Here is a 16,028-nt window from a genome sequence, read left to right as displayed (position 1 = left end):
TGTCGTTCCTAGAACTCTTTGGAAACTTTATAACAGCTAACACAAAAATGTTTCTAAAAATTCTAATTCACCGATTATTAGAAACTTTATAAACTCTAATAGTGATCATTCATCTCTTCCAGAGTATTAATTTACCATTTAAGTACATAAGTCGGCTTTGAAATCCCTTTTCGTTTCCCTGCCAACAATTTGGGTGAGCCATTTTCAGTATATTATCATGTGTTCCACAGACAACACCTAAATTTTAAAATATAAGCCTGTTTTATTTTGGTTCTCACATTATACTTAAAGATATTTAAAGGTTAAAAAGGTTAAAAAATTGGACTCGAATCGAGAAAAAAAACTATAAGCTAAGAAGAGATTACATATTTATCACAATGATGGGCAGACAGGATGCGCAAAGCCGAGGATCCAGGAGATCCTCGGGAGGTCAGAGCTCACAGGGGCCACCCGTCTGCCAGGAACCCGACCTGCCGAACACCTACGTGCAGGAGCAGCCCACCATGTACCAGTGGATGCGGTGGAGCAACTGCAAGACCCACAAGCCCCACCTGCAGGAGACTTACCCCACCATTCTGCCGCCGATCTCCAGGTGCGACGATGCCAAGACCTTGGGGTACATAGAAGACGCCTTGCTGGCGAACAAATGCAACCGACTCAACGAACACAGGGAGGATGTGCTGACCGTGTGGAACTACAGTCCCCAGAAGGAGACACTGGCTTGGTATGGCGTCGGATCCGAGTACCACACTCCGCAGGCTGCCTTCTTCGACAGAGCCCTGCAGAAGAGCCTTAAGGCGGCCAGTCTGCTGCCCAAGCCGCCGAAGAAGTCAAACATAAAACCGAAGTGGCAGATTAAGCCAAAAACCCCAGAACCCGGGGCTTACATCCTGAATAGAAGGTGTCTGAAGGCCAAGCTGGACAAGATGCCCAACGTTAGGCGCCAGCTGAAGCCGAGCAACGCCTTCTCCTGGCTTCACTGCCCACAGCCAGCGGATCCGGAGCATCCGTTCGAGGACAACGCCGATTTCCCAGAGATCAGCAGGGAGCAGGCGATGGACATGGCCAAACCGGAGAAGCCTCCGAAGCACGGTTTGAGACGTAAGCACTGGTACTGCCCCCCGAAGTGCGGCGAAGCTGAGAATAAGTGCACCGACTACGAGTGGGCCAAGTACAAGTTGGACTCGAGACCCTATGACGAGGCCTTCCAGCGGGAGATGGATGCCCGACATGCGGCCAAACCAGCTGAGCCACGCAACTACGAGGAGCTGTACAAGTCTCTGGTGACCTGCTTCGTTCAGGATCCGAACGGAAAGGATGATCTATGCGAGGCGCTGGAGAAGTGCTGTAAGGATCCCACGGATCCGCCATCCCAGGGATGCGGCGAATTCCTTCCGGAAGGCCCCGGAGGTGACGGTGAGTCGGGAGATAAAGATAAGGACAAAGACAAGGACAAAAAAAAGAACACGGAGGATAAAGACAAAGACAAAGAGAACGATAAGGACAAAAAGAACAAGGGTGATGGTGACAAAGACGGTGGTAAAGGAAAAGGGGATAGGGATGGCGATAAAGGGGATGGTGGGAAAGTGGAGGGCGACAATGGGGGCGGCGACAAGGGGGATCTTGATAAGGGCGAAGGGGACAAGGACGGTAAGAAAGATGGGGGGAAAAAGAAAAAGGAGAATGAGAGCGGGACTGAAAAGAAAGAGGAAAAAGAAAATGAAAAGAAGAATGTGGATAAGGAGAAGGACAAAGACAAGGACAAAGGTAAAGGCAGGGGCAAGGACAAGAAGACGGAAGACTCGGACTTCAGGTCCTCCGAAGACGAACGTCCTGGAGTTCCCCGAAGTACCGATACCGTTCCCCCGAGCCAAGAATCGCCCACTGGCGAAGGGGTTGGCCCTGATTTGGTGGACACCGATAAGGACAGCGAAAAGGATAAAGGCAAGGATAAAGACAAAAAGGATAAGGACCAGGGCAAGGATAAAGGCAAAAAGGATAAGGGCAAAGGGAAAAAGAAAAGGCCAAAGAAGCCAAAGAAGGATAAGGACAACAAGGGGGATGGTGGGGCGATCAAGGACTGTCCCTGCGAGATCTGCTGTCCGCCGAAGGAGGAGGACACCCCGCTGATCAAGGAGATGCGGCGGCGGGATCGGGAGCGCCAGGTGCGGGACTACCTCCGCCAGATGCGCCACCGGCAGTACATGGAGTGCAAGGACCCGAACTACCCGGCCCGCCAGCACAAGTGCGACCCCATCCAGTGCAACTGCCAGTTCTGCAGCAACCCCAGGATGCAGTCCCATTTCGCCAGGGTCCAGGCCGTGCAGCAATTGCAGCGTCTCCTGCAGCGAAGGAATCAGCGGGACGATGGCCAAATATGCAGTCATCTGGAAGAGCTTCTATCGCGGCTGTGCAACCGCATGACCCGGAGTGATAGCCTTTGCGTGTGACCGTGTCCCCGCCTCGTCTGTGTTGTGGTGACGTTTCATGGGTCCAAGTCTGTATTTGTAACTGGTGCCTGGAGTTGTGCATTCGTGTTAGCCATGTCTTGCGCTGCCTTGAAGCGATCTAATTTGTGTCCTTTAAATAAACTCGGATCTCTAGCTGAGCCCTGGACTTGTACCCATTTAATTAGGCCGCACAGCGAGGGCGGGCCCGTGCTCCGGGATGTATGCTACGCTTTTCGAGGCTTTCACTTAATCGCACACTGGCCTCTGTGAGTGTGCGTGTGAGATTGGGCGTGGTCAACGCCCACGAGCTCTGTGCATTTAATTAACGCACGATTCTGTGCCAAAGGGTTTTTTGGTCCGAGAAAAGCAGTGCCTTCTTTCATTAACTCGGATAAGTAGTAATGAATGAGTTTTAAGACTGGCCTCCTTTAAAACAGGATTTTTCTTTATAAGTCTGTTTCACGATAATTGGTAATTTTCAAGGGTAAAACGTGAAGTAGTTACTTTTGGGAAAATTGTTTACATTTAAATAATCAATCATATTAATTTGTTTTTCCCAATTTAAAAGGCAGCTAAATTACAAAATAACTAGTTACTGAATCCTTTAGGAATAATATGTTTTACTTAAAATGTGTTACTTTTCATTGACATAAAAATAATATTTTGATATCGTAGTAACCCTTACTGTTCCCTTAACCAGTCTTTTCAGTCCAAAGGCCTGCCCTTCTTTCTCGTAGAGCGTTTTCAGCATTTCATTGTCCGAATTCCTTCTGTCCCGCCAAGACCGCTCTCATTTTCCAACTTTTCCGGCGCTGTTAGTTTGCCCTGGGCAAACTGAAAGGAAAACAAAACTCATTTGGCTTTGGCCTTGGGCCTGTCGCGCTCCACAGCAACAACTGCAACTATTATCGGCGTGGGCGGTGTGCGGTGGGCGTGGCCCCGGGCCGAGCAACATGATTTATACAGTGAACAAAAAACGGCACACCCCAAGAACCTAAGGAAATGACGCCCAAGGATGGCCCCGTCGGAATAATTGCCCTAATGGCGGGACCCCGAAAAAGCGGAGCAGCATTTATGGAACTTTAATTTGATAATGCGCGGCGGAAGGTTAAGGAAGGTTTAACTTCGGTTTCGGTTTGCAGCTCCAGCGAAAGTTTCGAACGAGTTTCTTCTGATCCAAGGAGCTTCCACAAAACGCTTTTCAAACCCACAAAAGCAGGAGTCAAGCCATGTTGCCTTGTCATTGCCAAGATAAATGAATTAACTTCGTGGAAACGAGGGTACTACTCGCCGAGATAGTCGCACACAATGGGGCCAGTCCTACCGACTGCCATGAAAAGAAAATTGTGGAAAACGGAAAGAGCGTGACACACATGGAGGCAAACTCACTATGGAAAACTGTTGCAAAACACACACAGTCACAATGGAATACTGATTCCGACTCCGGGTCCAAGGATGGGGACACAACGCACGTGACTTGGCTGGGCAATCTAGGCGGGGATTGGGCGGCTTACCTGGGCTCCCTTTCTGGGAGTGGGAAAGGTGGTCACATACTAGTCCCAGTAATTGGCATTAAATTGGGCGCCAGTCGCACAAAAACCCACCGAACACATTGCCATGTTTTCTTCAATTTATACTGCTAGTTTACAGCATAACTAATGCTTCCTGCACACTGTTTCCCCACCCAAGTTCTATTTGAAATTTCGCATGTACATTTGTGTAACAGATGTTGCGTTTTCTCAAGTGTCGTTTGTATGCATTCTGCGGTGATGAAAAAGTTATTACATCCGCTGGCGGAACCTACAAAATAAAACACCTCTCGCGCCACCCAGAAAACACACAAAAACCGGACGGAGACCTCCCACTTTTTCCTTTCATTCACTGTGCGTGTTAGAGCCAGACAAATATTTCTTCTTGCCTTCGACTCAATTTCAGAGGGATGCTTCTGCTGCGGCAAATGCTGCTGCTCGAAGAGGAAAAAGGGAGGCAGGTCCTCCGCGGCGGGGCCCAATATGATACCGATAGAAGAATTCGTCGAGGCGACAGTCGAGGAGTGCTGTGGCCTGCCGAGAGTGAAGTCTTGGACGGATCTGAGGGACAAACCCCCAGCAGAGGGAGCCGATGAAGCGGCAGCAGGGTTAGGGTTATAGAGTATACGCCGTGCTGTACGGATTATCAAGTATACGCACCTTTGGCCGCTTGGCATACTGTCCCGTGCGGACGTCGCGTATGGTGGCTATGTCCAGAATGTCCAGCTCGTTGTTCTGGTCGACCCAATAGAGGAAGAATCCCTTGGCATCGACGCGCATCGTGACCGGCGTGCCAGTGCCCGAGTCCTGCAATCAAAGATGACAGACCAGATGAGAACCAAAAGTAAAACAGGCTTAAGGAACAGGAACTTTAATTAGCAACACATGTGGTAATCAAAACACATTTTCTCCCTGCGATTCGGGTCCAATAAATTGCGAACACATGATATACACACATCGTAATTCCAGAGTTTATTGAACTGAGCCCCTGCCCCTGCTAATGAATTTATCTCGGCCAATTTCTCAGCCGAATTGGCCGCATGAGTGCATGAGCCGTCTGTCGTCCGTTGTTTCTTATTATTTAAGTCAAATTAAATGGGCATCTGCCGGCAGCCATAAATATTTAATACCAGGGCCATCCATCCATTCATAAAGACGACGGGCAGCCCCCAACTGGCGATGCCAAACAGATGCGCATTCCGAGTAACCCCGGCCAAAATTAAAATATTTTTTATTTCTTAAGTATGCACGCGAATAAGTGGCAGCCAAATCTGGCATCCAGCGAACAAGATGTCTCGCGAATTCGGCTTCTCTTCTGGGAAGCGGGTCGAGTCGAGTCGAACAACGCGTTAAATGGCGCGGCCCAAATGGATGTTTCTGCCGGGAGGGAGGCGATGTGGGTGGAGGGCAGTGGCTTCTCAGTCTGAGCGTTAAAGTCAACGCAGACAACGTGCAACACAAGCGCGATGAATGGGTGTGCAACTAAGTGGGGAAAAGTGCGACGGTCACGCTAGCTTTGCTCCGAGGAATGTGGCAACATAGTGATCCACTCTGGGTGCGGGCATTAAGTATTTTCAGGGGGCGATTTTATTAAAATATTCATTGCCTCCATGAAAGCAACAAGTACCATTACATAAGGCTCCACAGTGATGGATAAATATTTGGGCGCTAGCTTGTGTACCTCTTACTTAAACACATTTTAAATAAACTGAACACAGTTATGGTTTGTTTTGATAATAATATTACTCTAATCGGACGTAATGTCAATTTTCAATGATGAACCACATCAAAAAAAGAACTTAATAAATAAGTAGATTAAGTATCTGGAGTTTCAATCTCCATTACATCGTTTCCTTCTATTCATATTTTAAGTCATTTCCTCGGCTATAGAATTCCCTATAAACATATACTCGTATATATAGTTTAAAGTTCTGCTCGGAAGGTTAAAGTGTAAGAGGTAACTCAGTTCACTCTACCAGTTGTCTTGCCTTTGGAAAGCGTAACTTATATACAAAGTCTCAGGTTGGGGATCCTGCACCCGGAGCACCTATTTGTTTGCCCCCCGAATTCCTAGAACTCCCAGTTACTCCCACTCCAATTAGCGGGCGGAATTCCTTGACCCCGCCATTGGCCCATTAAGATTAGGGAATGCTCGTTGTTATGGCCGAAATTGATGAGCTCCGAAATACTCGTTACGAGCATATTTAACTCGCGCATCCACAAGTTCATTATCCTTTCGGTATCGAATTTGGGGTTCGGGTTTAATGAACCCACTATGTAGGTGCCAAAGTGGCCTGCCTGGCGCACACTTTCCCTTTCTCGCAGAAGGGGTCCTTAATAATTGAAATTGAAAACATCAACTCGGATTCGCCGGCCCCCAAACCCCACCCACTTGTGATATTCAATTAGGCGCATATTTCTGGGGATTTTCAGTTGGTTGCTTGGGGGCATCGAGGGCGAGGAAAAGGTTCGTCCATCGCTAATTGGAATCCACAATCCCCACTCGAGTTGTCTTGGTTGCTTTTCCTGTTTGTCTAATTACTGAAAATAATTGAGTCGGGCTCGTCGCGGGGAGGGCGGTAAAAACTTCGTAATTCAATTTCAATATGCAAAATTCAGTGGAAATCCAATAACTGCAGAAATTGTGTGCGAATTTCAGTTCCCACTTCGTGACTGCTCCTGAGAGCCCCTGTCGAAAGTGACTGCCACTTGACACGCTCCTCAAATATTAACAGCCACCGCTCGCATGCGTATCGGTAATTGTGTATCCCTATCTGTATCCGAATCGGCGTCTATATCTGCGCATATCTATATGTGGGGCCACACATATATTTGTGACCGTGTGTGCGTTTGGGATAAGAGCGATTACATGCATAATTCAATTGGTGTAGCAGTTGGATCTGCTCCCTGCAAGTCGGTCGCCTATAGAAAACGCTTAAGGGAGACCGCACAGCGAGAGCGGAAAAAGGGATAACTGCCAGCCGCCAGATGTGCCTCAAATGAATGCACTGCGCAAAACTCGACGCCAGCAATCCGAAAAGCATAACCTAGTCCTAGAACCAATGCTTTATGAGGCCGATTTCTCATTGTCATGTTAACCTTTGTCAAGGTCTTTCTTGGTTTTATCACTGAATATTGTTAGCCAAAAACATTAACCTTGACCTTGAGAAATGGGACCTTACTCTCGCCCATTCCCGTTTGCTCTTTCTCATGAAAGCCTTAAAGATTCGAAAGGATTTAATTTTCCTCAGTGCGGATTCCCATTCAGAGATACAGCTACATCTAGATGTGTGAAACACATCTGTTGGTGACGATTGTCACACGCCATTCTCCATTCGCCTGTCAATCATGCTTAGGAACTGGGCTCTGAAAGGGCTGTCAGGCGTCCAAAAAGAAGGAAGGAGTGCCCCGGTGCATTAGGGAGCCCTGGGAGGAGGAGGACTAGTGGGGGATAGGAATATGCAAATGCTGCCGGGGAGCACTCAGAAGCCAGCTCGGCTCCCTCCGAGAGTGTAGTCAGCGTCGCCCCAGACCAAACTATCGAAATGGGTTTAAACAGCTGCTGGCTGAACTACATGCAAATTATATCATAAAATATGTAGCTGCTTAGCTGCTGTTTACATACAGTTTCCCCCAGCCCTATTTCCCTCCCCCACGAGTTACCTGAGAAAGTTTTTCCGGCACTCGAGAACTTTGGCTGCTTCTGCTTTTGACGTTTCCCGGGTGTTTGAGGAAAATGGGTTCGGGGATGAGCCGAACTCAACTTCTCGTCAGGGCCTGTCGCCAAACTCGCTGCGGGAGGCTGCTCCGAGGATCATAGATGAAGATTGATGATGAGGACGGGGAAAACGGAAACCAGCTGGAGACCTTTGCCCATCTGTCAGACTCATCCCCCCTTCATCTAACCTTTGCTTAGATCCCTAACTCTTTCATTTTCGTTAGGTCATTACATTATTTCGTACAGCAGCCTCCTTTCAGCATTAGGATCTATTTAAACATAAAATTCATTGCTAAGTCAAAAACTATAAAAACGAAAGAGCAGCGATTCCGTTTACGACTCTGCACTTGTGCTTGGGTGCTAGACATAAAATAAGATTTGGCAACAGTTGTTGAAATCAATTAAATTTGAATGACTCCTAGAAATGCCAAGAAACTTTCCACTCGAACACAATCAGCTCGCATAATCCCATAGTCTCAACCTAAATCTCTTTCCGTAGGTGGGTTAAGCACTAGAATAACTATTCTTAAAGCTACATCACCCAGATTCGGTAACTTTGAGCATTCTTTTGGGAAAGCCGCAACACATAAGAGTGCCTGACTCTCAAATCGCACAAGCACCTGACTGGAATGCCGCTGCACTTACTCAGCACTCTCTGACTCTGTCATATATCACGGGCTGATCGGCAATCGTAAATAGTAGTCCGATTTCGGGCAATCAGCCGTCAACTTATCGGGCAATAAAACACAGTCTTCGATTGGCGTTAACCAGTTCCGTGATAAGATACGGAAACTCTTGGTGTTTACTTTAATGCAGCACTATTTAGAGTATTACGCAAAGATCTTCCCCTTGATGGCCCTGGGTCGGCTCAGTTCAGCTGGTAGTAGGCGGCGATCACTTGGTAGATCCATCCCACGTAGGCCGGCACGGAGGTGTAGACCGTGGGCCGATTGGCATAGCCGCAGGGCATGTAGCTCCAGGATCCGAGGCCCACCAGCTCCGCGGGTCCGGTGATGGGCCAGTAGATCAGCGGAGTGCCGCCGTCTCCGTAGCAGGTCTTCACCTGGGAGCACACCTGCTGCGCGGTGAGAGGGGCGTCCGAAGGGAGCAGCTCCTTGCAGGCAGTGCTGTTCAGCAGGGGCGCGAAGGCGTACTGCAGCTGCTTGGAGTACTCGTCGCCGTCGGCGTCGGTGAGTCCCCAGCCGTAGGCTGCGGCCGTCTTATTGCTGTAGTCATCATTGATGTCGGGCAGGGCGATCTGCTGCACTCGAGCACTGTACTCGAAGCTCTCGGATACGTGGAGCAGGGCTATGTTATCACTCCCGGCATTGCCGTTGAAAGACCGGTGCGTGGAGGCGAAGTCCACGTAGCGCACTTGGGCGGTCGTCACGTTGGATCGGTTGACGATCCCGGCGTAAACCGGGGTTCCCACGGCATCACCGTTGAACTTGATCAGCTCCGCCACACAGTGAGCGGCCGTAAGAAGCCAACGCTTGCCGATTATGGAGGCTCCGCACACGTGGGTGTAGGTGGCCTTGGTCAGGGACAAGGACGCCAGGTAGGGCACATTGTCCACCCCCTGCACGTCGTAGCCGTCGATGATCAGGGGCTGGATCTCTACGGGCAGCTGCTCCGTGCTCCTCACTGTCAGGTGCTGAATGTGTGGTATCTGAGCCGCTCCGGCCAGAGCCAAGAGGGGCAGCAGGAAAAGCGGCGAGAACATTGCTGATACGGCCGAGAAATACAAAACGTCTAAATTGGCCGCCGAAAAGCAAGGGGGCTTTTATAGCTAAAGACGAAAAGCTTTGGTAATCAGGAAAAGAGAAAAAGTCCCCTATGAGAATTGCTGACCAAAGAACTAGTTCGATTAAAATAATTTGTTGTTATAAAGGTAGGTAAAGTTATCTTTTGAGTTCGCTAGGAATTATGAGGTTCTTAACATTATTATTTAAAGGGGGTTTTTGAAAGAAAAATTATAAAATAATTTGACCTCTGGAGTCAGATACTAAATCCGAATTATAACCTTAATTGCTACAAAAGGACCTACTTTGCAATTAGAAGTTTGTTATAAATTCTATCATGTCAGCAACTTAGTATCCTTTGGCATCCTTTCTAAAAGAGCACTTTCCCATAAACTGCGTGTATAATGCTTAATTTTAAATTAAACTTAAACCTATTCCCATGGCTCCAGATCCCATTATCCGCGCCGGGTGCTGTGGCATATAAAACATGCAATTACCCTTTGGGCGCGACGAGGGTGGAGTGCATCCTCGCATGCACATCCGTGCACATAATTGCTGGCCAGTTGCCTCCATCCAAGTGGCATTAGGGCCGTGCCACATGCCACATGCCCCGTCGCGTGGACGTTGTCCTGAAAATGTTTACGCAAACGTGCGGTCACTTCGGGGGTACGGAATCCACTTTTAATTGGCTTTGGCCGCCAGCTGGGAGCTCGAAGCAGGGAGAGCCGGCGCGAGGCTCAGCGGTATTTTTAGCATCCTTTGAGACTGGGCCTTGGCGACCTTGCCGTGTCAACACCTCAGTTAACACATTACGCACGCCCACGTGGGTGGGATTTCAGGGGCTTCTCCCACTCAAGGGCAAGTTACTATGAACTACGCGAGCCGTATCGGCGAGCTCTAATCAATTCAGACGAAATTAACTAATCTTCGACTACGATTCATAAATCTATCTGCTTATCTCCGGCGGCGGACGAGTATAAAAGGTGCTTTTGTCCCGACTAAAAGTAGACATTCTCCGTAAATCCTCAGAATGAAGTTGATCGCTGTGACTCTGATTGTTGCCCTGGTGGCCGCCGCCCAGGGAGCCAAGCTCTCCGACAAGCTGGCCAAGATCGTGCCCAGTTTCGCCACTGGCTTCGTGATCAACGGCACAGAGGCGGAGCCCCACTCCGCCCCCTACATCGTTTCCCTGGCCACCAACTACGACAAGCACTCGCACATCTGTGGAGGCACCATCATCAGCAAGGACTGGATCTTGACCGCTGCCCACTGCATTTCGAAGCCCGAGGGCATGAGCGTCATTGCCGGACTCCACACCCGTTCCGAGGTCGACGAGCTGACCCAGCAGCGCAAGGTTGACTTTGGCCGCGTCCACGAGAAGTACAGCGGCGGCGTGGGACCCTACGACATTGCCATCCTCCACGTGAGCGAGTCCTTCGTCTTCAACGAGTGGGTACAGGCCGCCACCTTGCCCAGCCGCGAGCAGGTCCATGAGGGAGAGACCCACCTGTACGGATGGGGACAGCCCAAGTCCTACGTCTTCACCGCCGCCAAGACCCTGCAGACCGTGACCACCCAGATCGTGAACTACGATGAGTGCAAGGCAGAGCTCCCGGAAACCGCTCCTCTGGCCGAGAGCAACATCTGCTCCTCCTCCCTCCAGCAGAGCAAGTCCGCCTGCAACGGCGACTCCGGCGGCCCCCTGGTCGTTGAGTTCAAGAACGCCTCCTCCGAGCTGATTGGCATCGTCTCCTGGGGCTACATCCCCTGCGGACTGGCCAACCTGCCCTCCGTCTTCACCAAGGTCGCCTCCTACGTCGACTGGGTCACCGACATCCAGAGCGCCTACTACAAGCTCTACTAAACCGAAGGGAGAACTCTGTAGTCAGATCAAACCACGGATCCGAATCACTTTGATCAGAGCAATGATCGATTGTTGAATAAATGCATCCAACTAAAGTTCAGTGTTTTGTTTTTGAGAAATTAGTAAATATGAGGGGTTTCCTATTCACTGAATAGAGGATTGGTAGATGGTTAAAAGTGCTTGTCAGGACAAGTATCAGAATGACTCCTCAGTTTCTTTTGCCTATGCTATTTTTGCTGATCATTTTCATAAATCTCTATTTATTAGGGAGTCCAGACATAATGACAAAGCATTCAGAGACCAGAAGAAAGATCCTGTAGTAAACAGCATACCATCTCGAGGAATACTGGAAAAGTCTTATGAAAGATTCAAGGAAGAGAAACGATTTTATCAACTTAAAATAATCTTTGGGCGTAAGGTAATCCAAATCCGTCACATGATAATTCCAGATTCAACTTCCCGCTGGTGAAATAAGTGCTGGCAATGAAAGTCCAGTCTTTGTTTGTCTTTCCCACCAAGGTTGGGTTTACAATTTATAGCGTCTGATTACCCCCGAATCGATCGGTAATCGGAACTGGATTAGGAGCAGTCCAGACCCTAGTTTGTCTGTTAATTTATGGCTTCTAAAATAAGCTCTGGAAAAGCCCAGACTTTCGGAGGCGTGTGCCATTGATAGAGTTTCCAGTCTCGAAAGTCATGCACTCGACCAATCAAAGCAAACCAAAAGCTGGATCTGCTTATCAGTGAGATTAGAAAATGCTGATAGAGTTGATAGAGTAGATTGGAAAAGCTCTACAAAGCTCCAGTCTTTAGCGTCAACATGTTGCTTAAATAATGTTTAAAAACAATTCAGTAAGCCTGACACTTTCCTAAATATACAAAACATGTAAACACTTTGAACAATATTTTTGGTAGTATCTGTTCTTCTAGTGTTTGATCCTATAAAGCGATTCACATGTTTTTATGGGTGTTACATCTTCCTTTTTTTTCCGCAACTTCTCAATTACTAATTACTTCACACAGAAGCAGCAGAAAAAATAGGTAATACGTTTTTCATTACGACGCTGACTGTTTTATCTGCGTTCTGAATAACCTATCAACCAAGAATCTAATGGAGTTCTGGTTCATTCACACCTTGCCAATCTAATCGGTTCAGTTTTCATGAGACACATTAGCTGTCTATTTGGGAATTACTAGTGCTTTATGACCAACGCTTAGTGCGAACTCGAGATAAGTGCTCTTAGAAAAAGTGGCCTATATCTGGAGTGCGCCACTATGCCAGATCGGGGCCAAGAACCAGACAAGTCGACTGCAGGGAAGCCTTTTTGCGAACCTCAAGTGCTGGCAGGCGCTGAGCGATTAGCGGGTTAATCAGTCAAAGGCGCCACTACAGGACAAAGCGAAATCATATCGGGGCCAAGAATACGCCGGTCAGGACCATAAATCGCTCTGTGATAACGATAACCGATCTTGGAGTGCTTGGGGCTCACATTTGAGGTTGGTGGGACCTATATAAGGCGCTGACCGACTGGGCAGTAGCACAAACTCAGCAGAGAACTCAAGATGAGACAATTCGTGATCCTATTCGCACTAGCTCTGGCCGCGGCCTCGGCCAGCCTGATCCCCCAGCCGGGATTTCCCGAGGGGCGCATCATCAACGGCTACGAGGCGGAGAAGGGAGAGGCGCCCTACATAGTATCCTTGCAGACGACGTCCAAGTCGCACTTTTGTGCCGCATCGCTGATCAGCAGTAGGTGCCTCTTGACCGCCGGCCACTGTCTTCTGAGCTACACGCAAGGGGTGGCCGTTGCCGGAGCCCACAGTCGCCTCGACCAGACGAGCGTCCAGTCCAGAAAGTTCGACAGCTCCCAGTTCGTGATCCACGAGGACTACAGCGGCGGGGTGGGACCCAACGACATCGGTCTGATCCGGCTGAGCAAGGAGGACGCCTTCGACCTGAACGCCGTGGCCCGGGACGGCAGCAATCCGGTGGGTGTGGTGAGTCTCCCATCCAAGACGTTCGAGGGCACTGGCGATGGATACCTGTACGGTTGGGGTCGCGACAACTCGGGATCGCTGCCCACGAATCTTCAGACTCTGAAGGTCGACATCATTGGGTACACGGACTGCCAAGCCGCCATGCCCGTCACCGCCAAGGTGGCGGAAAGCAATGTGTGCACCTACACCGCCGGAACAACCGACGGAGCTTGCAATGGAGACAGCGGCGGCCCATTGGTCAAGGTGACCGAAAACGGAGCCGAACTGGTTGGCCTCGTATCCTGGGGATTTACACCCTGCGCAACCACCTCCTATCCCTCGGTGTACACAAACACCATTTCCTTCTTGTCCTGGATCGAACAGAACCGTGACGACATTGAGTAGGCACAGCACAAGAACAGTGCACTAGATTGTATAACAACTGTATAACCCACCTATTAAACGAACATTCTGTACTCATACTACCCTCGTTGTTTTTATTAGGCAGGTGCGTTTCAGGATCGAAAGCCCAACTCATCGAAAAATAACCCTTCTATCTAGTCTATCATAATTAAATGGTTGACCACATCATGTTTCTTGGGAAATTGTGTTCCAATTATAGTTTAAACAATAGTAATCCCAGATAGGATCAGTAAAGATAAATATGGTGGTACTCACGTCGTCCCATCGAATGAACTTCTCGCCGTCCTGCAGGGCTTGTGGAACCTCCACGCTGGCGGTGGAGATGTACGTTCCTCCGGCGCTCATCATCCTGACTGACTTTTGGATTGGAAATCTCGTTTACGGGGCTCTGTCTCTCGGCTGTTTCACTGACCCACGGATGGCCGCGTCCTGGTTACTTTCTGGCTGCTTTTTTGGAATCGCTGCGGCTTACAGTTTCCGCTTAGCCGCTGCTCGGCATTTCCGTTGCTGTAGTTGTCGAGGAGTTCGCCTGGCTGCATACAAATGACGCCATGGTCCTGTTCCTGGTCCGTGTCCGAATCCTGGACGTGGTCCGGGCCACAATTAGAGCGCCGTTGTTTTTGCCCCGCCTCCGACCTTTGTTGACTGCATCCTGAACTCTTGATTAAAAATGCGGACTTGTGCAGCTCGCGGTTTGCTGAAATTGCAGAGGGAAAGTTGGTTGGTGGTCAGTTTGAAAATCAGTGGGCCTTCAACTAGTTTTGGTATCCTAGAAAAGATCTGGAATTTAGCTCGTAATTTAAACCACTTTTCGAGTATTTAAATAAGACGGTTCGATTCACAGTGCTTCCCAAAAATTAACTCTAATTAACTAGTAATAGAAGAACGCTTTTAACAGTGTAAATGCCAGATGCCAATTTCGCCTCCATTTCTATTTTCATTTCCCAATAAGTCGTACAAACTGCCAATTTACATAGATACAGCTTGATTAACGTTTTGCCGAAAGTCTGGCGCTTTTGTTTCGCTCCCGTTTGCGGGTCAACCCGAATACACCGGGTGCCCGAAGGGTCAGGAGTCGAGGTCTGGGTTTCGGATCGGACTGGCTTCCATTCAGCAACGGAGCTCCGTTCACCGGGGCCCATCTCATTCAGGTCTCCCCGGCTTTGTTTGCCTATTTTTGGGCTGCTGTCGCCGGCCATTGTGCTGCGGAACCCCTTGTAGTTTCCCTTCCATCGCTTTTGTTCGGCTTCTGGGTTTTGTATTCGACTGCACTTCATTTATGCAGGAAAACCGTTTTTCGGTTCGCTAATTTGGCGCACAAACATTTTTTCAATTTTCAATTAGCCGGCGGAGCTCTCTTGACCTGGGCATTATCGAGCAGCTTTAAATAGACTTCCGGTGCGCCGTGTTCGCATCTCAACTCAATGGCAACGAACTGAACTGAGAGGCTCCTTGATTTTGGCATAATCCACTTGGGCGGACCGAGATGACAGCTTATCCAGAAGTGGATGCATGGAGGGAACAACGCACGTGACTGCCGGGCTAATACTTTCATAATTTCTTTTGGCCTTGTCATAACCAATTTCAGTCAAGACCGTCGGCCAAATGCGAAGCTAAAGTGAGGCAGACTCAGGAACAGTAACCGAAATAGAAATGGAAATGGAAACAGAAGCAGGAGCACCCAATGAAAATGTGAGCAAAACTTTTAGCCACAGTCCAAAGGCAACCACAGCCACTGAGTTAGCTAAAACAACACACATAGGTGTACACTGGAAAAGAAAGAGGGGGAAACTACAACAAAAAAACAAACGGAAGATTTGCGACAGCTTGAAATAAAAAAATACAACTTTTTAATATATTGTTTCTTATGTTTCGAACCAAGTATTGATTGTTATTTGAGTACAATTAGTCCATTTGGCTTACAACCATTTTTGCCAGTGGCTTGTCCTAACTTTCGTATCCATACGTTCGTGTACATATGTCGAAAGTTTTTCGCGCATAAAGGAAGTCATTTGTTTGTGTTCGTTGCCTTCGCAAATAGAATTGAATTTGTGAATTTATATTGCCGTTTTGCCAGCCGTTTTCTGTTTGAAATTGAGTTTGTACATCATAAATTGCAGGCTGCCAAAGGGGAAGTAATTAAGCATTTTCATTCCGTTTGTGCTCCGACCATTTTCGAGAGTGTTTGTTGTGTGTGGGGCAAATGGATTTCGAGTCGATATCGAAAATGTTTTCGTAAGTGGGATGAAAAACGCGGGAGATGCCTGCCCGATTTTCCTCATTTCCCTGCTCTGCTCGCTTCACGGCTTTTCCTTTGCTCTCCTT

At 48.6% G+C, this 16,028-nt stretch overlaps 5 protein-coding genes across 10 annotated transcripts in view; 3 read left to right on the top strand and 2 right to left on the bottom strand.

The window, feature by feature from the left end:
• LOC108029054 (1-phosphatidylinositol 4,5-bisphosphate phosphodiesterase classes I and II) overlaps positions 1–16,028 on the bottom strand; it is a 45,636-nt gene that overhangs the window by 18,209 nt on the left and 11,399 nt on the right. For all 5 annotated transcript variants that reach the window (XM_044094337.2, XM_044094339.2, XM_044094338.2 and 2 more), the window contains exons 2-3: positions 13,959–14,400; positions 4,640–4,786 (exon numbers count right to left, since the gene is read on the bottom strand). In XM_044094337.2, the coding sequence (XP_043950272.1) occupies positions 4,640–4,786; positions 13,959–14,051 (240 nt within the window). In that variant the 5' untranslated portion in view covers positions 14,052–14,400. The remainder of the gene's footprint in view (positions 1–4,639; positions 4,787–13,958; positions 14,401–16,028) is intronic.
• LOC108029056 (uncharacterized) lies at positions 205–4,942 on the top strand. 2 transcript variants are annotated; one of them, XM_017101123.3, is made up of 2 exons: positions 206–1,416; positions 4,386–4,942. In XM_017101123.3, exons 1-2 carry the CDS (start codon positions 378–380, stop codon positions 4,598–4,600), a joined length of 1,254 nt encoding a protein of 417 aa, XP_016956612.1. In that variant the 5' UTR covers positions 206–377; the 3' UTR covers positions 4,601–4,942. The 2 variants fall into 2 exon arrangements, with proteins under 2 accessions (XP_016956611.1, XP_016956612.1); XM_017101122.3 differs by lacking the exon at positions 4,386–4,942 and having other exon boundaries at positions 205–2,608.
• LOC108029057 (trypsin) lies at positions 8,450–9,464 on the bottom strand. The gene has a single exon (XM_017101124.3). It carries the CDS (start codon positions 9,418–9,420, stop codon positions 8,566–8,568), a length of 855 nt encoding a protein of 284 aa, XP_016956613.1. The 5' UTR covers positions 9,421–9,464; the 3' UTR covers positions 8,450–8,565.
• On the top strand, positions 10,441–11,398 carry LOC108029058 (lectizyme). Its single transcript, XM_017101125.3, has one exon. It carries the CDS (start codon positions 10,470–10,472, stop codon positions 11,301–11,303), a length of 834 nt encoding a protein of 277 aa, XP_016956614.1. The 5' UTR covers positions 10,441–10,469; the 3' UTR covers positions 11,304–11,398.
• LOC108029059 (lectizyme) lies at positions 12,852–13,765 on the top strand. The gene has a single exon (XM_017101127.3). The coding sequence runs from the start codon at positions 12,867–12,869 to the stop codon at positions 13,683–13,685; it is 819 nt and encodes a 272-aa protein (XP_016956616.1). The 5' UTR covers positions 12,852–12,866; the 3' UTR covers positions 13,686–13,765.

Source organism: Drosophila biarmipes, chromosome 2L (genome assembly GCF_025231255.1).
Source record: "Drosophila biarmipes strain raj3 chromosome 2L, RU_DBia_V1.1, whole genome shotgun sequence".
NCBI classification, from domain to species: Eukaryota; Metazoa; Arthropoda; class Insecta; order Diptera; family Drosophilidae; genus Drosophila; species Drosophila biarmipes.
This window is presented reverse-complemented; position numbering and strand designations above follow the sequence as displayed.

Excerpts from the sequence above, each read along its gene's own strand:
- LOC108029056 (XM_017101122.3), top strand. The coding sequence starts at position 378 with ATGATGGGCAGACAGGATGCGCAAAGCCGAGGATCCAGGAGATCCTCG.
- LOC108029059 (XM_017101127.3), top strand. The coding sequence starts at position 12,867 with ATGAGACAATTCGTGATCCTATTCGCACTAGCTCTGGCCGCGGCCTCG.
- LOC108029058 (XM_017101125.3), top strand. The coding sequence starts at position 10,470 with ATGAAGTTGATCGCTGTGACTCTGATTGTTGCCCTGGTGGCCGCCGCC.
- LOC108029057 (XM_017101124.3), bottom strand. The coding sequence starts at position 9,420 with ATGTTCTCGCCGCTTTTCCTGCTGCCCCTCTTGGCTCTGGCCGGAGCG.